This window comes from Vipera berus (genome assembly GCF_964194415.1).
Source record: "Vipera berus genome assembly, chromosome: Z".
Lineage (NCBI taxonomy): Eukaryota > Metazoa > Chordata > Lepidosauria > Squamata > Viperidae > Vipera > Vipera berus.
Window position 1 is genome coordinate 116,208,271 of NC_138205.1, and position 22,305 is coordinate 116,230,575.

The 22,305-nt window shown below is 41.6% G+C and overlaps 1 protein-coding gene across 5 annotated transcripts in view; it reads right to left on the minus strand.

The window, feature by feature from the left end:
- Positions 1 to 10,024, minus strand: part of PARD3 (par-3 family cell polarity regulator) — a 663,866-nt gene extending 653,842 nt beyond the window's left edge. For all 5 annotated transcript variants that reach the window (XM_081345247.1, XM_081345245.1, XM_081345244.1 and 2 more), the window contains exon 1: positions 9,692 to 10,024. In XM_081345247.1, the coding sequence (XP_081201373.1) occupies positions 9,692 to 9,811 (120 nt within the window). In that variant the 5' untranslated portion in view covers positions 9,812 to 10,024. The remainder of the gene's footprint in view (positions 1 to 9,691) is intronic.
- Positions 10,025 to 22,305: the final 12,281 nt, after the last annotated feature.

The window sequence follows — 22,305 nt, forward strand, 5'->3', positions numbered from 1 at the left end:
TCACAGCACACTTCTAAATTGGCTTAAAGGAAGATGGAAATACTACTTTATGCTTTGCAAATTGAATTAGAGAATCATAAACATTAGCAACAAGATAATAATTTCAAGAAGCCAATCTACTGGGCAACAGTCAGTAGACCAGCTGTCAATAAGAAGAGTTCAGGAGAAGATTAAACACTTACTGAACTGTCTAAAGATGCAGGGTGAGAGGAGTTAAAATAATAATAGCTTCATGCAGGGGGGGAGTCAACCTATTCTCCACAGCACCTGAAGGCAGGACAAGAAGTGATAGATGGAAACTAATCCAAATGAAAACTAGAAATAAGGAGAAATTTCCTAGATAGAACAGTTTCAGGAGATAACCAGGCTGATCCTAAGCGAGGGGTCAAATGCATCATAAAGTTAAGAGTCCCACAAGAGATCTAAATCCAGTCCATCTTGAATGCCTTCTTATTCCTGCTCATTTCCCTTGACTATTAGTAGGTCAAAATTTTTGTAGAGAGCTTAAGTTTACAAATTATACTCATTTGAACTGCTTGAATCACCTGATCCCCCATTGCTTGATATCAATTAGTAGAACTGTTTCCCTTCAGAATTTGTGAGTTCCCCATCATTTTAAGAGATTGGAAGCCATTTGTCCAGTATAATGAAGGGTCTCCTGCTTGAGGAGAGAGTTTGGACTAGAAGACCTCCAAAGTCATTTTCAACTCTGTTGTCCTGTTCTGTTCCTATATCAACAAATATGACCCAGGTCTTGGGGCTTACAGACTGGAAAAGATTGGTGTATACATCTAAACAAAAGAAAAAAGACACAAGACCCTCTCACGCTAGCCTGACAATGACATGGCCCACAGGTAAATTTAATAAAGACAATGTGAGAACCAAACATTGAATTAATTTCAATCAGTGCAGAGTTTTATGTAACAACTTATAAAAAAGACAAAATAGTCAAAGAGGCAGATTTTAGAAAAGGCAGAAGGACCTGCAATCAGATAGCAGGTATCCCAGCAAAATTGGATAATGGGGAAACAAACAGCATATCAGAGCAAATTTACCTTTGTTTCACTGATTTTGCTTAAACTATGCCAGAATGTGCAATATATATTAAGGCTAGAGCTGTAGTGGCACAGAGATTGTTCTAATATTGAAAGCTAACTCTGCCCACTGCCAGGAGCTCAATCCTGACTTCACCTTCCATCTTTCCAAGATTGGTAAAATGAAGACCATGATTGTTGGAGGAAATATGCTGACTCCGTAAACCAGGGGTCCCCAACCCCGGTCTGTGGACAGGGAACAACTGGGCTGCGGCATGCCAGCAACCTGTCTTCACAAACAAGCAAAGCTCCATCCATGGGATGCAGGCAGCACACAAAACCACACACTCTCCGGTCCGTGGAAAAACTTTTCTCCACAGAACCAGTCCCTGGTACCCAAAAGGTTGGGGACCTCTGCCGTAAATCACTCAGAGTACTGTAAAACATTATGGAGCAGTGTATAAAACTAATGCTATTGCTAACATAATTGATTATTTTTCTGAGGTATTTCTATCCTAAACAAAAAGGCTACTATAATAACTGTACTTAGAGAAACAAAGTAGCTGACAAGAGAAAAAACAAAGTGATACAAGGATATACTGTCCCCATACGTTTAATTAAAATTTTAAGAGCAGTAGAACTTGAACAGAAGGGCAATTTGGAGCAATGGTTAAGGAGTCAGCTAGAAACAGAGAGTTCTAGTTCTGCCTTAGGCATGCAGCCAGCTGAGTGACTTTGGCCAGCCCCTCCCTCTCAGTCTTAAGAAAAAGGTAAGGACAAACTACTTCTAAAATCTTGCCCAGAAAACACTTCATGGATTACTCCAGGCAGTCATCAGGATTCAAAACTGACTCAAAGACACCCCCACTTCAAAAAGCATCCCCCAAACCATGGAAGAAATGACAGCTGAAATCAAAATTGCCCAAAATATACTAACAACCTGAGATATGCAAATGATTTCCACCTTCTTAGGAAACAGCACTGGCTTCTAAGTCCACTATGAGAGTAAAAAGCAATTACATGGTTAGAAAACACAGTCAATGTGTTCAGTGGATAGTCAGTTCATTCTGGAGAAGATGTTAATAGCTTTATTCCCCTTGGACTCAAGAGTAGATAAAGATGATCAAAAAGTAAGAAGTTAATTTTAATTAAGGAAAGAAGGGAATGGCAGACTTCAACTAAGTCATAAAGATTTGGGCCAAGGGACAAAACAGATCTCATTTCCTATTTGTTTCAGTCTTTCTCCCAAAGTCTGTTTTCAAATGGTCCTTAACAGCACTGAAAACATTACAAATAGTCTTCAGGTTATGATTGAAAATGGAACCGGAATTTCCATCACTAAGGGATGCGATTGTAAAGCATAACATCACATGACCACCTCACTTAGCAACAATCCTTAGCCTTCCCGGTTGCCAATGTAATCCAGAGACCAGGCAGGTCGGTAAGAAAAGACTTCACACCACTTGAATCCTACCAAGCAGGCTGGTAGGAGAGTGTCAAGGTAGTGAATGCAGCGGGCATTACAGAACACAAGCAGGCAAGGAAGTTCAACAGAAACCCATGAGATCTCAAACTCTAAAGTGGGCCTGCTTGGAAGAAAAACCAGCGGAAGCTAACTGTGATCTTAGCTGCCAGTTTGCCACAAGCAAATCATATGCCTACAGCTCGCTGTGATGTCATAATTCTGGGCACCCGACACCCAGATCCCAATCACGTGGGAACTCTGTGACAGACAAAACTCCATAATGCTCCTTGTTCAGCACCATCGTAACTAAATGGTGGAAATGCATAAACCTAAAGTATGTAAATCTTCCATTCCTATCTTAAGAATCTGATTTAGCATCTTCATCACCAAAGAATCATTTTAGTAAGAAGTTGAACCTGTTGCTATTAGACTTATCCAGGGCCCAAACACTGACAACTGCACAATTCTATCCTTTATGTTGTTAAATTAATGCTGTTCGAAAATAATTTAAACAGGTATAATTCCCACAGAACCAAAAACCAGTTATACAAGAAACTGAGCTGGGCTGTGAATCAACAAGGATGGAATTTACATGTTTTTATGCTGTGAAGGACAATATCTACCAAACTTGCTGGCAGATATTGTAGAAACCTGTGTATCTTGGCCCAAACCAAAATTCTACCTTCCCAAACAAAAGCAACTTGAGGTGGTGTAATAAGAGACTTCACTGAGCAGCTGTTTGGAAATAAAGGTGGTTTAATTTGCAAAAGCTCATGTTAACTCTTAGCAAAAGGCAACATTTTCAGAGAAGAATCTAAACATTAGAACACATTAAGTACAAAAACCATTAATTAAGGACAAAAAATGATTAAATCCAAAAAACCAGGTCTTGTATTGATTAAGAGCTACATGGGAAAAGGTGCTTAAATTTGAGCTCATTCAAATAAAAGTAATTTATATGAACTATGGAAAAAAGTAGGGAAAAACACTGCAATACAAGCATCAACTAAAGAAATGAGATTGAAGCACTGAAAAAAGAAATTTTAATCACCTCAATGCTGTTTTCTCACTTTCTCCAAAAAGATAAGATTTGCCTCTAATGTTGCTTTTTGTAGACCTTGAAAACCTGGCATGGCAACTATTAACTTAAATGGATGAGAAAGAGCGCCTGCCAAAGTCAGATTTCAAAACAATATATCATGCTAATTGTAGTTTGTCTATTGATGGTGATATCCAACCATCTGTTTGAAGCTCCTAGAACAGTTTTTTACAGCTCCATCTAGCATACAAAGTGACAGTTTAGTGTATTGGTTAAGGGAGACATATCAAACTGCCAGCCCATGTGCCCTAGCAATGAGAAAAAAGTCATGTGAGGTCGCATGAGTTTGACATACCTGGGTTAAGGCATAAGGCTACAAACTGGGAGACCATGAGTTCTAGAGCAGACCCACCTTGGGCCAATCTCTCTCTCTCAACCCTAGGAAGAAGGCACAGGCAAACCACTTCCAAAACCTTGCCAAGACAACTCCAGGGATTTGTCCAGGCAGTCATGAGTCACCTGTGTTGAAGATACACATACTAGTATATAACTTATATATCCTGTGTATATATCCTCAAGTGACACCAGGCATCTGTATTTAGTGTTTATAGATTTGTATAAACTTTAGAGTTCATAATTATTTTCAAAACATTTCTGTCATCCCCAATGCTTGACCACCTACACAAACATACACAAAGAGATACACAGATATATATCCAAAATAATCCCCAAAAGCATTTACCTCTAAACTTCAATGAGAAAGTTGCTTGGATATAAGCTCTGTCAATAGCATACACATATACAGTAAATACATCAAGCCTTAGTCTTACAATCCATCTTGCATTCAAAGTCCTTTTTTAAAAAAAAAAATGTGAGTCCACAGTTAAAAATGCAGAGAAGGATGAAAAATGATTCAATCTATTCTTGATTATAAAACAAAGTAAAAAAGTATATTTAACCATACCTGATTTTGTTAAAGTCTTCTTGTTTACAGCAAGTTCTGTCTCCAGCCATGTAATTAACTTTTCATTTTCCTATCATAAAAGGTCCCTTCAAACCATAACAAAAGATGTAATTTGTATTATACTAGGTTTAATTTTTGGAGCACTGCTTCCTACAAAAGCACTATCAGCTCTTGAGAATACAGCTCTGCTTCTTAATTTGCAAAAATACTTCACTGACAGCCTGCATTCACATAATTATATTGGAAGAAAAAATAGAACAGATAATTCAATACATTTCCACCACAAAGTTGATCCTACAATTGAGATGTGTGTTATATTAGTGTTGAGTCCTGTGTTGTTTTAGATATTTATATATCTAAATAAGGGTTTCCTCTCAAGTAAATTTGTAAATCTCAGGTTGCAAACACATGTAGTCATAAAGAATTCTAACTGGTACTAAATCCCTATACAAGCATTAGGCATTAGAGGCAGTCCTTGTATTATAATCATAATGGAGCCTGTCCATTAGGTCATCACTCTTGATAGCCATAAAGGAGATTGGTCACACGATCAACTCAATTTTATGATCTTTTCTATGATGGTCATTAAGCAGAGATGGCAACTATAAAGTGAATGTCACAGTCATTAAATGAATCCATGATTTGCTTTGGACTGGATTTCCTGAAAACCACAAGTTAATCCTAGGTTTCAACAAAACCATCATAAAATATTGTCACATGAACGTGGGACATTGCAATAAACAGCTATAAATGCAGTGCCATTGCCAAGATCTTGAAGTCCAGTCACATGACTCAAGGGGACAAGGATAGCAACCATCAGAACTTTGAATTCAAAGTTCAAACTATCAAAACTTTGAATTTAAGTACCCCTAAGTAGGTTCGTCATAACTTCACACAGCTGCTAAGCAACCAGTTGTAAGTCAAAGATTACCTGTAGATTTAAACTGCTTATGAAAAAAGCATTACGGCTGAGATGCTACAAATAGTTTATCTCCAATACCCACAGTGACTTTTGAACAGGTTTGGAGATTTAACAGCTGAAATTTTAAACATACCTATTTGTTACATGATATTTTGAATATTTTGAATGTGTATTTATAAATAAACAAATATATGTTAGGCCATTTATCTATAAATATGTATGATTAAAATAGATAATTATTTTTAAACAACAGTATTTAACACTTTTTACAATTTAACCTAAAGCAAAAAGTCATAATTCAATGGAAAACGGGAGATCCCAAATAAAATTCCCAGCATATCCAGATAAAGTTGGGAAAGCTGCTTGAAATATCAGGATGTTATAGCCATAATGCAGAATGCTAGGGATGATGAACCTCAGATCTGACTCAGGATTTATATTCACATAGTGCTATCCCTTTAGCAATTAAGACAAAATCCATGCACCACATTAGGCCTTAACACATTATTTAAAATGCAAATTTATTACTGTACGTTATTCTTTATGACAGTTGAAAATTAATCCAAATTGTTTTGAATAAACTTCCTCTAGTTTATACCTGCAACACACCAGGAAGTTTAAAAGTTTACTATTCAAGTACAAGTATGTTGCAAAATTTACCAGACAGAAAACCAAAACATTGTTGTTTCTGAATGGTTAAATGCACTGTGAACCATGTCCCTATTTTCCTGTCTAGAACAGAAGTTTCAACCAGATTTAGTAGAAGAGATGAGAGGAGCAGAGAGACTAATAAAAGTAACATTTCATAAAGATGGGAGCATACTATATTTTAGAAGCCAAATTATCCATTTGAAGAACCGTTTTAAAATTCAGCAACTGATGCTTCTAGAGTTAAGAGAGTGAAGTATGACGCAGACTTCGGAGTCAAGGAAAGTATTAATATTCACAGAGATTCCCTCCAAAACATCCCCGTTTGAATGTATAAAAAGTATAACACCAGAATCTTCTGCCTTATCTGGACCATATCTAGAGATTATTTGAGAATACTCACGTATTAAATTTATTCAGCATGCACAGAAATCCAAAAGTAAAGGCTTCAGTTTAAGATACACCGGTCTGATTAAAACATCAACACCGGTCTGATTAAAACATCAATAGGTACACCCAATGATTTTTTTTCTAATTTAACTTCAATATAACGGTGCAATAATAAAGTGTGTATGTACACCTTTTTAACTGTTATCACTAAAGTAGTGTTTTTCAAACTTGGCAATTTTAAGATGTATGGACTTCAGCTCCCAGAATTTGCCAGCCAATATGGGAAAGTTAACACATCTAAAAGTTGCCAAATTTGAAAAACACTGCACTAGAGGCACAAATGACCAGGCTCAAATTATCATACTTTAAATACATTGTGCAAATATCTGAGTGGAGAAATGTATAATGCAAGGGAGAGTCGAAGGACACAGCAGCAAGATTCAGGGACTAAGAGTGGTCATGTGTGTACCATGGAAGACCTAAAGCAAGGGTAGGCAACCTCGGCTCTTTTATGACTCATGGACTTCAACTCCCAGAATTCCTGAGCCAGCCATGCTGGCTCAGGAATTCTGGGAGTTGAAGTCCATGAGTCATAAAAGAGCCGAGGTTGCCTAACCCTGACCTAAAGGAACTGTTTAGTAACCTGAAAAACACATACCAGCTTCTCAAGACACGCTCATCGGACTGCACTAACCCTAAGTGTAGTTTGATGGATTGTAGACTAGCAACTAGTATGAGGTCAGCTGCTTCAGTTTGATAATCTGGCTCAGTTGTTGTACAAACTCAGTCAACTTGGGTTTACCCAACAAACCGCAGTTAAAGCATTGTCCAGTGAGATGCCTAAATCAGGCCAATGATCATCTGTCATTTAATTTTTTTTCCCAATCTGGTCTTCTCCAAATGTGGTGCGGATTGCAAATCCTAGAATTCATGCTGGCAGAGAATTTTGGAATTGTAATTTTGATGCATTACTGACACATTGGAGAGAGATTGATTTTAACCTATTTTAGAATAGAAAGTCATTTGTGCTTCTCTCATTAGATGAAAACATACACTGCGTTTCATAATTTTGTGTACTGAAGAGCAGAATTCCTTCTTGTGCTTCAAGAGCAGCCTGCCATTTCTATCAGCAGTTCCCCCAACCCTGTCTTTTGCTGCAGATCAATTTTCCTTTTCATAAGAAGGAAGATTATGATTATCTTACTTTGTGTGATGGTTCAATATATTAACACATACCTTTAGTAACTATTTACACTTGATTTTCCAGGTTCAAGGGTCAAATTTCATTTTCCTCAGAGGCCATTTCCCGTGTCTTTTGACTTTGTCTACAAACTTTTATTCTGCTTCACTATCACTGCACTAAACTCCTTGAGTTTGGACAAGGAACATGAATGGTAACAAACAAAAAAGAATCACATTTATACTTTCAGGGTAGAACTTTCAACTCAGAGGCAGAAAGGGGCACATTTAATACCAAATATCTGTAAGCACATGACACAGATTTACACGTCATGCATTTTCCACAGCTACCCTAAAACCATCCTCCACTTTTGCTGCAGCAACATGGAAACACCTAGAAGTAAACAATCTCCAGGATGAAAATTTGCAGGCATATAATCAGCCCAAGGAAAGTTACAGGATTTCATCAATGTTGCTCTTTCTTTCTTTCTCAACTTACAGCCTTGGTATCAGAACTGCAGAGTTCTTGCAAAAATTAATAAACATCCAAACAAGCTTCTACAAGCCAGAAAGGCACGTTAGATTGTATGATTAAGAGCAAATGTCCTAGACAAGCTGCTCCTACAGTTTAATACTTAGAGGAGGAACTGGTTCATTCACTGGTTGCTTGTCTTTGTAAATGAGAAAGCCCCATCTTCTTTAGAGTGCCTTACCATTTGCCCTTCCCCTCTCAAGAGAGACAAATATTCTGCACCTTGGCTGCTTTTCTAAAAAACGCAGGAAAAAATGCCATTCCTCTGTGAATTTTGGCCTACACTATAACCAAAGCAAAGGGTTCTTTTCCTCTAATAATTCCCCCTTCTTTAGAAAGAGTTGTCCAACTCATGTGTTGTGTTTATGTTTAACTAAAATGAGGTGGCAGCACAGCATTTCTTCAAACACAAAGAAACCTCCAGCAAACAGAGTTCTTTCTAACAGCCATGATGGTTTAATGTTTGTTTTCCACCATCACCACCCACCCACTTTCTCCCCACCTTGGGCCTGGACTTCTGGAAAGCCTGGGCCTGGATTTGAAACCGTGCAGGAGTTTACAACCCGGGGAAGAAACTTGCACATGGGGAGCAGAGTGGGAAAAGAACGGGCTACGTGTGTGCATGTTACGACCACCGTCGCATGTTGTGCAAAGCGACAGTCTTTGGTCCCGATGCAGTCCAGGACCGTACAAATCCCAACGACAACTGAGAGGAAACCGACGTGTCTTTTAGTACTCTCTAAAGCGGTAGACAAGAGCCTAATCCCACCCGTGATCTGGCCGAGGAGAGAAGGGCTCCCCAACGCTTCGGGTACGAGCGGAGAGACAAGTCAGCGGGAAAAGGAGGAAAGTTACAGGCCTGCTGGCAGGGCACTTGCGGGTTTCCCCGGCACCTAACAACAAAAGAGTTGAGGCCCCAGACGTCACCCGCGACCCTTCGCAACTGTGTATCTCGCCACCCGGTCTCAGAAACAAATCTCGGCTCGCTCCGGTTAGGCTGCACAAAGCGGATGGAGCTGCGCCCCCGGCCACGCCAATCCCTGGCGAAGAACTGGGGGTTTCCTCGCCCGCGCTCTCGGCTGGCTTCCCAGCCGGCTGAAAGCTACAGGAGCTCGGCGGCGGCACTGGAAAGTTTACCGAGGTGAGGGAGGGAAGCGGCCGCAGCTCTCCAACTCTCTTCCACGCTTCCTCGGGGAGCTTTTCACCTCTGACTCGCGCGCCTAAAAAGCTCGGCGGGGCGAGGAAGAGAAGGTCCCCTCCCCGGGTGCGTCTCCTCGCGCCCACCAAGCAGCAGCCTGAGCCCCTTCAGCCACCACTTTTCCTCTCCTCCCTGCCTCCCTCCCCCTTCCAGGAAGCGCCATATTGATCCCAGGCTCCCTCGTTCACTCCCTCCTCCTCCTCCTCCTCCGGCTGCGCCTTCTTCGCCTCTCTCTACCCCATCTCTCCTCGGCCAGGCGCTCGGCCCCCTCCTCCGACAGCGGGTGCCTCGCCGCGGCCCCGGAGAGCGTCCCAACTCACCTTGGCGATTGCCTTCCTGTACCTGGTGACGGCTTGTTCAGTCAGACTCAAAACTTTCATGTGCCCGTCCCCGCAGGGCACGACCACCCTTGTCCTGCCGAAGCAAACGGTGACTTTCATCTTCTTGCTTCCGAGCCTTCCTCCAGACACGGCCCTCCAAGAGAAGCGACTGGAGAAACTGCCGAGCGGCTCTTTCCTCCCGAGGAAAGCGGTTCGGCTGCCCGAGGGAGAGAGATCTTTTGGGGTCCGTTTGCTTCTCCTGGGCCACCAGTGCCAAGCGGGAGCCCGGCCCGAGGGCGGGCGCCTCACCCTGCGGCAACCAAGTAGGCAGAATCGTGCCGCTATTCCGGAGGACAGGGCGAAGGGTTCACATGCTGCGGGCCGGGAGGGGGAGGGCGCCGACAGCGCTACGCACGCCTGCTCGCTGCTTGTCGGCTGCCTTCCTGGCGCGCCCACAACTGCCTGTGGCCACCTGTTCGGCGTCTCTCCTGAGCGCGGCCAGGCGGCGGCTCTCACTCTCTTCTCTACACTCATGTTGCGGAAAAAGGGCGGATTGTCTCCCCTAAAAGGCTTTGCCGGGTATTGCCTTTATTGCCTCGTTTCTCCCCACACACACACACACACACACACTACCTGGGAACCCTATTAAAGAGCCCTTTCGTTGCAAAATCAATTAACTCAAGCAGTGGGGGGAAATTTCACTCTTCTTAGGCATTTTTGTTTTCCTAATAGCTCTAAAGTTAATCTAGTTTGGGTGGGTTGCTTGCCTTGCTGCGAAGTTTGCCCCTCCCCCTCTCCATAAACCTAAGTCTTGCAAGCAGCTTCGAGCCCCCTATAAATGCTTCGATAATCCCAAACCATCTTGCTTAACAGAAAAGGTCCACCAAGGCGAAGCTACATTTTCAGGGCACACTAGTTTACTGAGTACAAGTTGGCTCCCGATTTACATTTGTTTAGTGATCATCTGAAGTTACAGGGCACTGGAAAAAGTGATTTATGACCATTTTTCACACTTATGACCATTGCAGCATTTCATGGTCTTCTAAGCAAAATTCAGATGCTTGGCAGTTGACGTGTACCTATGATGGTTGTAGTGTCCCAAGGTCAGAGGTTGTTTTTTTGTTTTGTTTTCTGTGACCTGACATGCAAAATCAGTGAAGAAGCCAGATTCACTTAACCAGGTTAGTAACTTAACAACTGCAGTGATTCACTTAACAGCATTGGTCATAAAATGGGGCAAAACTTACTTAATAACTGTCTTGCTTGGCAATAGAAATGTTGCGCTCAAATCTGGTCTTAAGTCCAGCAGCTCTGCCTATGGCCATTTAACCTGGTTTCAGCCTAGACCAGGGGTGTCAAACTGCTGGATGCATCATGCCGAAACCGCACCCACCCCATTACTGGCAATGGGGAAAAAAGTCACGATACGTCATGACACGTCACGTGACGTTGCGAGTTTGACACCCCTGGCCTAGAATATTGGCCAAACCTAGCTTGTATGGCTAATCTCTCCTGCAAAACTAGGGTAAATGATGGGCTAGGAATAATCCTGGATAAATCTGCTACCTGAACAGAGTAAACATTGTGATTTAGGAAACATTAATTGATTGTAGAGCGGTGGTGAGGCCCCTCCAAGAAACCTGCCTTGGATCCAGCTATTTTAAATAACTTTCGTCCTGTCTCCAACTTTCGCTTCCTTGCAAATTTTCTTGAGAGCGTGGTGGCACGGCAGCTCCCTTTGGTCCTGGAGGAAACTGAGTATCTGGACCCGTACCAATCGGGTTTCAGGCCCAGGTACAGCACGGAGACGGCATTGGTCACGCTGGTGGATGATCTCTGGCGGGCCCGAGATAGGGGTTATTCCTCTGTCCTGGTCCTATTAGATCTCTCAGCAGCTTTTGATACCATCGACCATGGTATCTTGCTGCGACATCTTGAGGGGTTGGGAATGGGAGGCACCGTTTTACAGTGGTTCTTCTCCTACCTCTCAGGCCGTTCGCAGACGGTGTTGGCAGGAGGGCAGAGGTCAACCCTGAGGCCCCTTAGTTGTGGGGTGCCTCAGGGGTTGGTCCTCTCGCCCCTCCTGTTCAACATCTACATGAAGCCACTGGGTGAGATCATCCATGGTTTTGGGGAGAGGTATCAATATGCTGATGATAGCCAGCTTTTCATCTGCACCCCGAACCAACCCAGCGATGTCCTCAACGTGATGTCCCGTTGCCTGGAAGCGGTACGGATCTGGATGGGGAAGAACAGGCTCCAGCTCAACCCGGCCAAGACTGAGTGGCTTTACATACCGGCATCTTGTTTAGTCTAAGAGGTTCCATCTTTGGTTATGGGAGGAGAGGTGTTACCTCCCGTTGATAGGGCACACAACTTAGGCATCCTCCTGGATACACGACTCAGTTTTGAAGATCATATAGGAGTTGTGGCCAGGGGGGCATTTGCCCAGGTTCGCCTGGTGCGCCAGTTGCGCCCCTATCTGGACCGAGATGCCCTACGTATGGTCACTCATGCACTCGTCACCTCCCGTATAGATTACTGCAATGCTCTCTACATGGGGCTGCCCTTGAAGACCACCTGGATGCTCCAGCTGGTGCAGAATGCGGCCGCGCGGGTAGTGATGGGAGCATCCCGATACTCCCATATTACACCCCTCCTGCGTGAGCTGCATTGGTTACCAGTTGCCCTCCGGGTGAGATTTAAGGTGCTGGTACTTACCTTTAAAGCCCTACATGGCCTAGGCCCGGGATATTTGCAGGACCGTCTGCTGCCGGGAACGAATTCCCATAGCCCAGTGCGCTCACACAGGGAGGGTCTCTTCAGGGTGCCGTCAGCTAGACAATGTCGGCTGGTGACCCCCCAGGGGGAGGGCCTTCTCTGTGGGAGTGCCAGCCAACTTCCCCTTGAGCTCCGGATGGCCCCGGATCTCTGGTCCTTTCGCCACGGCCTTAAAACATTCGTTTTCCATCAGGCTGACCTGGACTGACGACGGATTTTTAAAATGTTTTTTTAATTTTATTATTGGGGCTGCTAGTTTAATTCTTTTTTAACTTTTGTATTATTGTATTTTTTATTGTTGTTAGCCGCCCTGAGTTCTTCGGGAGATAGGGTGGCATATAAGTCCCAAAAATAAATAAATAAATAAATAAATAAATAAATAAATAAATAAATAAATAAATAAATAAATAAATAAATAAATGTCCTTCTCTTCCCTCCCCCTCCCTTCCATTCTCCCTTCCTTCCTTCCCTCCCTCTCATTGTCCCTTCCTTCCTTCCTTCCCTCCCTCCCTCCTTTCCTTCCTTCCTTCCCTCCCTCCCTCCCTCCCTCCCTGCCTGCCTCCCTCTGTGCCCAGGAAGGGACAAGGGGAGGGGGAGAGGCTGCCAGCACAGCTGGTAGCATGCACCTCAGCCTCTGCACTCGCACAGGCAGGTTCGGCATGTCGCCGGTTTGCCTTGCCTGGCCGCTCAGTGCGGTGAGGAGAATGCGCCACTGCTTGCCAAACCAGGCTGAGGTCTGGGTGGCGTAGCGCAGGTAATGTGGACTCTCATGCCGCTCGCAGTGTCCCCTTCCCCAGAGTCCACAGGTGCCTGCTTTTCTCCCTCCCTCATTACAAATATCTTCCTGCCATTCTGCTCTTAACTTTGTGCGGCTCTTGTCCAGCAATTTACAGTCCTCTCCTCTCTCGCCCCTCCTCCTTCTTTTACCTTTGGCGCAGCTCCAGCTAACTCTTCCTCCTCCTCCCAAGGCTGCGTCTTTTTCTCTCTCTCTCCCTCTCCCGCCCAAACTGCCTCCTTTTATAGCCTCTCCTGTCTCCACCCCCCTCTTCCTCCTTTCTCTTCCAGTGTGCCAGAAGTGCTGATCTTGGGCCTTTGCCCCGCCCCAGCAGCCTTGCAGCTCCCGAGGACACTCTCAAGGCAAGTCCTGTGCTGCGCCATTTTGGCTCGTTCCCCACTACCCTGGGCTGGGCTGGGCAGGACCGCGTACCACCTGCCATGTGCCAATGTACCACAGGTGGTACACGTACCACCGGTTGAAAAGCCCTGCTATTGGGCATTCCACACCAGAACTAGACATAAGGACAGCTTTCCCCCCCATGCTGTCACTCTGCTTAACAACTAATTCCTACAACACTGTCCAACTAATTAGTAAGGCTGATTACGAAGCTACTCCTCTCTTTCCTATGCCCTATCCTTATCTTCTTATGACTATAACTTTGTTGCTTGTATCTTACAATTTCTATTGTTTTTTTAGTATCCCAGTATGATTTATGTTGTTTGCTTAGCTAGTATCCCTTGATTTTCACATCTTACAATTCATGAAGTATTGTATTTTATGAATTATGATGAATGTATTTTCATGTTGTTTATGCTTATGGTTATCACTATTACCTGTATGTACATTGAGAGTTTATGCACCAGAGACAAATTCCTTGTATGTCCAACCACACTTGGCTAATAAAGAATTCTGTTCTGTTCCATTCCATTCCAAATCCACAACAGGAGCACAGTACAGGATATTGGTATTTGCTTGGTTCATCTAGCTTTGCAGGATTTGTAAAGATATAAGGGTCTAAACCTGATGGGAGAACTGAATTTCAATCCTCTTTATCCCAGAGATGTGGGTTTTTATTCCCTAATAAGAGAGTTTAAGATTATACCATTCTCTTGAGTAAGTTGGGTCTTTGGAATAAGCATGATGGCATAAGGTCTCCTGCCTTGAACAGAGAGTCCTTTCCAGCCCTGTGATTCTATGTTCTATGAATAGTATCGCTTTGCAGAAGAGGTAACCAAGTTATGCTACCTTGTAGTGTTGTTCTTGGGGAGAAAAGAAGAAGAGGAAGAAGTATTAGGTGGTCTCAACTCACAACCACAAATCGAGCCCAAACGTTTTGTTGCTAAGCAAGAAAGTTGTTAAGTGAGATTTGCTCCACTTTACCACCTTTCTTGTGACAGTCATTAGGTGAATTACCGCAGCTAGGTTAGCAATATAGTTGTTAAATGAATTTAGCTTTTCTATTAACTTTGCTTGTCAGAAGGTTGCAAAAGGTGTTCACATGACCCTGGGACACTGCAAATATCATAAATGCGTGCCAGTTGCCAAGGGTTCAAATTTTGATCATGTGACTTTGGGGATGCTGCAACTATGACTATGAAAAACAGTTATATCAACTTTTTTCAATACTATTGTAACTTTGAATGCTCACTTAACAAATGATTGTAAGTCAAAGACTACCTGTATGTTCTCTGCCTTGAATTGTTTATAAAATGATAACTGGATAAAATCTAATAAATAAATAAATGGTCACATAAGCCCTGATGAAAGAGCTTAATATCTCTGCAAAACGTTAAGAGTAAAAGCCTTGAACCTTTAAGGCAGGGGTCTTCAAACTTGGCCCTTTTATGACTTGTGGACTTCAACTCCCAGAATTCTTCAGCCAGCGTGCCTGGCTGAAGAATTCTGGGAGTTGAAGTCCACAAGTCACAAAAGGGCCAAGTTTGAAGACCCTGCTTTAAGGGGAGGAGTAATAAACTTTTTAGTAGGTGGAGCACATGTAGAATTCACTTTGGAATTAGTTGCGGAGTTCTCCCACAGAACCAGTTACAATCCCTGATCTACACCAGAATATTATCCCTTCATCAGAGTGACTGGAGATTCCATCATCCATGGTTGTCCCAAAGGTGCTTTTTCAAAAAGCCACTGGACTTTCTTGTTTTTTACTTAAAGGACATTTCACTACTCATCCAAGAAGCTTCTTCAGTTCTTCTCTTGGATGAGAAGTGAAACATCTTTCAAGGAAAAAATAAGAAGGTTCAGTTGTCTTTTGAAAAAGCACCTTTGGAACCCTTCAGCAGAATATTTTTAAACATCTGTTTACCATTCTATTTTTTTTCCACAAAAGAGCCTTTTCCCAGCCAGAAGGCTGTTCATGATTATTCAAAAAAGTAAAAATAATGCTCACACTCTGCTTCTTTTTGTATGTATTACAAAGCATGTAAATAAGGACAGGGCTTCAATCCCAGGATTGTGGTTACCATCTTGACATTTTTTTTTACCCTGTTAGCCCTACCCTAAAAATAATAGGTGCACTTTATAAGAAAGTTTATAAGTCCATTAGGAACCTCAGGACATTTTTGGAAGCAGATGATGCTGAAAATTGGAGCTTTGCTTTACATGGCAGCATGCCACTTTGCTGTTTTTTCAATCTGATTTTTTAAAAGCACAGTTCAAGTAAGGAGAGATCTTAGCCATCCCCAAGGGTCTTGAGTAGGGGCAGTTTGGTATGCCCAATGTCATTTGGAGATTAGAGAGAATATTTACCAAGCTGAAAATTAAGAGCTACAGTGACCTGATTTTTATTGTTTTTTTAAATTAAATTATAATACCATTGCATCATTTTATTAAAATATAATAAGATTAATTTCTGGGACCTTAGTAAAAGCCCCGTAGACAAGGGAGAGAGAAGAGGGGAGGAGAAAGGGAGAGAAAGACATGACCACAAGGCTCTCATCTCTTGAATTACATATGACACATTTCAACAGGTGCAAGGCAAGTTACACTGCTGAAATTTAGCACAAAACTACAAATATGAAAAAATGTAATTACTAAATGTAATGTAACTACTAAAGATGGAGGACTGTAACTCCATTTTATCTAAGGATATTTTTTTAATATCCTCGCCCACAGATTAGAATGAAGTCTTTTTATGTATGAAGAATCAATTGATTCTCAAAATAATGGAATAAAAAGGCTCAAGAAATAAATCTCTAAGGAAGCTTGAATGTGATAATATCTCGGTTTAGTATCTTTCGCTGGGTAAATTCATATGCTAATTAATGTGCCAATTAATGTGATTTGTTTAGTCTTGGCTTAATGACTGTTATATCTTGTTAGATATCAAGAATCTTGTGATTGCAGCAGCATATAAAATTTGATTAATAAATTCACACATGATAATGTATAAACAGTGTCTAATGGTTTGGTGTTATGTATGAATTCTGCCACTGTGGCTTATTTAACAATCCAACAGGTAGAGTGAGGGATGAATTCTTATCGGTCAAGAGTCTTATATGTGAATACATCTTGTGAGAAGCACATTGCTGAATTAAATAAATCTTTGGCCTAATATAAAATTAATATTCTATTCTTAATTAGATTCATGGTTCACACTGAGGATTAGTTAGCTTAACCATGGTTTGAAAATTAGGCAGAATTGGGTTCTTATAAAAAGATGCTATTTAAGCCATACACCACCAAACAAAATTGTGCACTATAAGGTTTAATGCAGGATATGAATCTAGCAGCTGTGCAGTGTCTCAATAGCTCTTTCTCCTTGCATTTGGGTTTGATTAACATGAATAGCCCTTTCCTACAACCTTTTGAACTGAAGCTGTAAGGAGTGTTAATAGTTACCTTAAAATGTAGCTAACTGATCAAATCTGTTAACTCTCATGAATTAGATTAAAGCTAAATTGAACCAAACTTCCATGGGATTAAACTAATTCTCCCTGCTTAAAGCAGGAGGCATAGGTAAAATAATCCCACAAGCAGCTGTTTCAGCATATTGATTGTGGGATTAAATAATCCTTGTTTTATCCATGGCTAAGACAAAACACTAGAGAGGCCCTCCATTTGTTTTGTTTTTTACCCACATTTTTAAGCATGTGTAGTTAGACCATTTTCAATGTGTCCACAATAGGTAATCCTGATTTTATTTTCTTGTTGCTCTTGTTAAAGTATAAATGGAAGCAAGGCTACAAAGGATAACCTATTCTTTTTCACCTTAGATCAGATGGGTATTTCAGATGCGCACAGTGGCTAATGTAGACAGACATAACCCAGCAGAATTGATGACAGAATTCTGTTGCTGGGAAGGTGGATGAATTACAGATAGTTCTCCATTTACAACAATTTGTTTAGCAATTGTTCGAAGTTACAGGGGCAATTTTTGACCAGTCCTCATGCTAATGACCATATCAGAGTTCCTGAAATCATGTGATTCAGGAGTCTGTTAACTGGCATGTATTTACAATGGTTGCAGCATATTGAGATCATGGGGTTGCCATTTGTAATCTTCCCAGTTGGCTTCCAAGAAGCAAAGTCAATTGTGAACTACATGATTTATGTAATGAATTATTTGCTTAATGACCATGGGAAAAAAGGTCATAAAATCAGGGAGAGGAGCAGTCACATAATGCCTCATTTAATGCACTGCTTAATGACAAATTTTGGGTTCCTTATTGTGATTTTAAATCAAGGACTATGTGTATAACAGATTATATCAAATAAAAGCATAGACAGCATTTTTGCTCGAGAGTCCTGTATCTATAATCAGATAACTTATAACTAAATAAATGTGGATATGATTTCTCCTTACAAGGTGATCCTAGCATAAAAGTAGTCGATTGAGTTCAGTGGGACTAACCCTTAGTAAGGATTAAATTATAATCTTAGCTGATCAAAATCCAATGCAGTTAATTGATGTTCCTGGTAAATAAAGATCCGGATATGCACATAAGATATATTTTCACATGCACATTGTCCAAAATTTTCTTGCTGTATAAATGCCTTGAAAAAGTAACACTATCATAAATTGTTTTTAGCTAATGCATCTGGAACTGACAAATAAATTCTTCGTTTTGTAGCAATGGTAGTTTATCAAATTCATTATTGAAGATCATAAAACTTTTTCTGTTGACCAGTTGCTATTTTATATCTTCGTGATCACTGAAATTGCCTTCTGCCTAGCTGAAAGGAATCAATAAATCACTGTATTTTTTAGGAACATTCAATGCATTTAGATAGAATGAAATATCCTAATGAAAATATGTGAATTAAGTAAGATTTTCCCCATTTTTAGAGAAATTATATGTCATCAAGTTAGCCAGATTCAAACGAGGTCAAGCTCTTTTGACTTTACAGGTTATGTAAAGTACAGGAACTATCCCTTGTATAACTTAACCTCCACATTATTGTATTCACACATTACTCTAAGTGCAATTCAGTCTGTTAGTTTTTGACATTTACGTATTGGGTAAAACATTCAGGGTTCAAAGTTAGAGATCAAAGAAAACAGCATTGAGTACAGATTGCTTCCTTGAACAAAGGGGAATGCAAAAAATTCCAAACATTCAAGACAGTTGGCATTCAGAAAGCTTTACAGAATCAACATTCAGCACAATCTTAGTCTGACACATCAGATGGGAAACATGATCATGTGGTTGGAAGACTGACAGAAAGTGAAGAGGTGACTTAACGGCAAAGTCCATGCCATTTTCTTTGGCAGCAGAATCAAAATGGTATTCCTTGGGCTCTTTGGGAATAGAATAGAAGAGAGCTGGAAGGGATCTTGGAGATCTTCTAGCCAAGCCCCCTGCTCAAGCAGGAGAACCTATACCAGGGGTGTCAAACTCAATTTCATTGAGGGCCGCATCAGCATTGTGGTTGCCCTCGGGGCCGGGTGGGTATGGCCTGGGTGGGTGTGGCCTACTGGGTGGGCGTGGCTAGAGTGCCTATGGCCTACTGGGTGGGCATGGCCAGCTCTACATCGTTCGCATCAAGGGTGCCTATGGGGGCCTGGGCAGGAGTGGGACAGATCTGAGGGTCTCTGGCAGAAGGAGGGTCTCTGGGCCAGGGCCAAGGCAGTGGGGGCCGTTTCCTCACTGTTTCCAGGATGGCTTCACGGGCCGCATGAAACCACTTCGTGGGCCGGATCCGGCCTCCGGGCCTTGTGTTTGACATGTCTGACCTATACCATCTCAGACAGGTGATTGTCTAGTCTCTTAAAAATCCTCAGTGATGGAGCGCCCACAATTTCTGGGGGTACACCTGTTCCACTGGTTGATTGTCATCACTGTCAGGAATAATTTTGAGGATATCCTGATGGACTCCTATGAATCAGGTCCAATTTTATTTCGCTTTTAAAGATCAGATAGTCATATGCTGAGGTTCAGCTACGTAGGTAACTGTCATTTTTACTGGGTAAGTTCATCAAAGCACATGATTTTATTCATTTAAAGCAAAGGGATTTGAACTCAGACATAATTAATTTGTTAAATAAATTTCAGTATGATAGGTAGCGTGATACTATTTCTCATTCGTCTTTTGTCGTGATCAGAACTGCCTCTTTCAGTGGGTTACTTGTGTTTTCCTCAGTACTTTCAACATACTGCACATCTTAAACTTTGGTATAAACTTTCATTTCCATATAAACCTTTCTCTTCTGAAAACTGTAGCTTACACTTACATAAGCAAATCACAATAGTTTCCTGGTCATGTGAATAAAGTTTTTCAAAATCAGGCAGCTGTGGAGTTTTGTTACTGCCAGATCTTAACCCCAGAAAGACCTTTGAAGAAAGAACAAATGTCTGCTTTTCAATACTTCATGGTTTTCATTTTGAAACAGGGATCACCCAGACAATATGTTTTTAAAAGGACTTAGCCAAAAGTAAGCCAGCTTCTGAGAAGACCAAGAAAAGACATTACAAAGTGAAATAACATGACAGATTATAGTGATCAAGAATAAAATTGGAAAGGATTAAGTGTATTCTATACAAATTTAAAATGTTTCCCATGCATGTAATGGAACAACACCCTGTTTCATCATGGGTGGTAAATACACACACACACACACACACACATCTTTTTCCAGATGCTAATTTATTTTTTCATCTTGGCTAATAACTCTTCAAGATGTGATAAATCTCATATTAAATCAAAATGTTATTAGATGATTTGTGTTCTAAGATAATTGGTGTGACAACAAAATTGAGGGGAATACCAACATTTCATTTTTATTTAAACAACCCCAAGCATTGTTTAAGGACTAATTTTCCGCCACATGGAAATAGGGCAAAAAACTTTTTTTTATATACTTATTTTTGTCAATGGGCTCTTCCAAAGTGAACAGGAGTTTACTCTAAGTCAGTGGTGGCGAACCTATGGCACGCGTGCCAGAGGCGGCACTCAGAGCCTTCTCTGTTGGCACAGCGTCCAGGTATGTCAGGCCACCATCACTGCCCAGAGCAGGAGCCCCACCCAGCATAAAGGAGGCAAAGCAGCCAACTAGCAAGCTCTAGCAGAGGTGGTAGAGCAGAGGTCACCAACCATTGTCGATTGATGGACTGGAAGAAAAGGGAGGTGGAAACATTTTACATGCATGCATGTGTGGTGTCCCATTTTTGCACCTCCGGGTTTTGTGTGCCAGAGGCGGCACTCAGAGGTGCCTCCCTGCCCCCACCCCCGAAGGCACCACAATGCTGATACAGCCCTGGCACTTTGCAATAAATAAGTGGGTTTTGGGTTGCGGTTTGGGCACTCGGTCTCTAAAAGGTTTGCCATCACTGCTCTAAGTAAGGGTGTGATTTAAGAGGTGGCTTTTCTGAAGAAGTCTAAATAGTCAACTGTTCATATTGCTTCTGCACCATTTAAAGGAGATACAAGTGAAGTATGCATTGATATAAGTACCTATTAATGCTAATACAGACATTTCAACTTCAAAGTTCAGTGATTAATTGCTGTCAGTTCTAATAAACATAGCCAGAAGGAGCTTAGGAGGCACACTGTGTTTAAACTGTAGCCAGAGATTGTCCTTCCAATATAAGCTGAATAGTAACACACACACACACACACACACACACACACACCCCACAACACATATATAGACACCATGAATGGCTTAGATAACAACAGCAGCATTCTGGTTTATGGAATAAATAGCTATAATATGTTGTATATTCCTTCTGATTAGCCATTCCACGTGCCTAGAGGATTTTTGCTGACATTTCCATAGTTGGGTGATAATTTTTAAATCTCAGTTCACAAAATTAGTACTTTGGGCAACAGTTTCTTTTCTCTTTTAGAACACAGACCATATATTTTTATATTTATATATAATTAAATTGCGGGCCCAACTGGGGGGGAAAAAACACCTCAAGATCATATTGGCTGGAAACATGCAGAAGAAGCCTTCATCCTGCAGTTGATAGACAAACAGCTAAAATGATAATGAAGATATAATTATATATAAAAATATATTAATATGGTGTGTGTGTGTGTGTGTGTGTTCTTCCTGAATTTGGGTTGTTGGGATGTATTGGGCTTTGTCTTGTTAAGGGAACACCACATGGGTTAATTGCTGGAAGGTTGCTTAAGCAGGGAAGCTGGCTAATGGCTCCCAGCTACAACCTGTCTCCAGCGCCGCCATTGGCTGCCTCTAGGGCGGCAATAGGTTGCTTTAAACCTATTGGCCGCTGCCTAGAGGCCAGGGTATAAATTGCTGCATTCGCAGCCCTGTTTCTCAGTTCAGATCCTGCAAGCAACGAACAATGATCTTTGCCGAACTCACTCGCCTCGTCTCGTCATTGAAGCGAAGAACCCAGTATTTAACAGGGATGGTGGGACTTTCTGTGTTTATTATTTACAGGACTTATATGGATCATATAATGATTCTAGGCTGCTCACAACAATCCATAAAAACAAAAAAAATTTCCCCAGAGACATCAGACCAAATGGCCTCCATGCATAATCCCCATCCTAGTGCAATACTTGGGGGAAGAGACAACTCTCCGTGGCCTCTTGAAAGTTTAAAAGACAAGGATTCTTTGGATCTCGG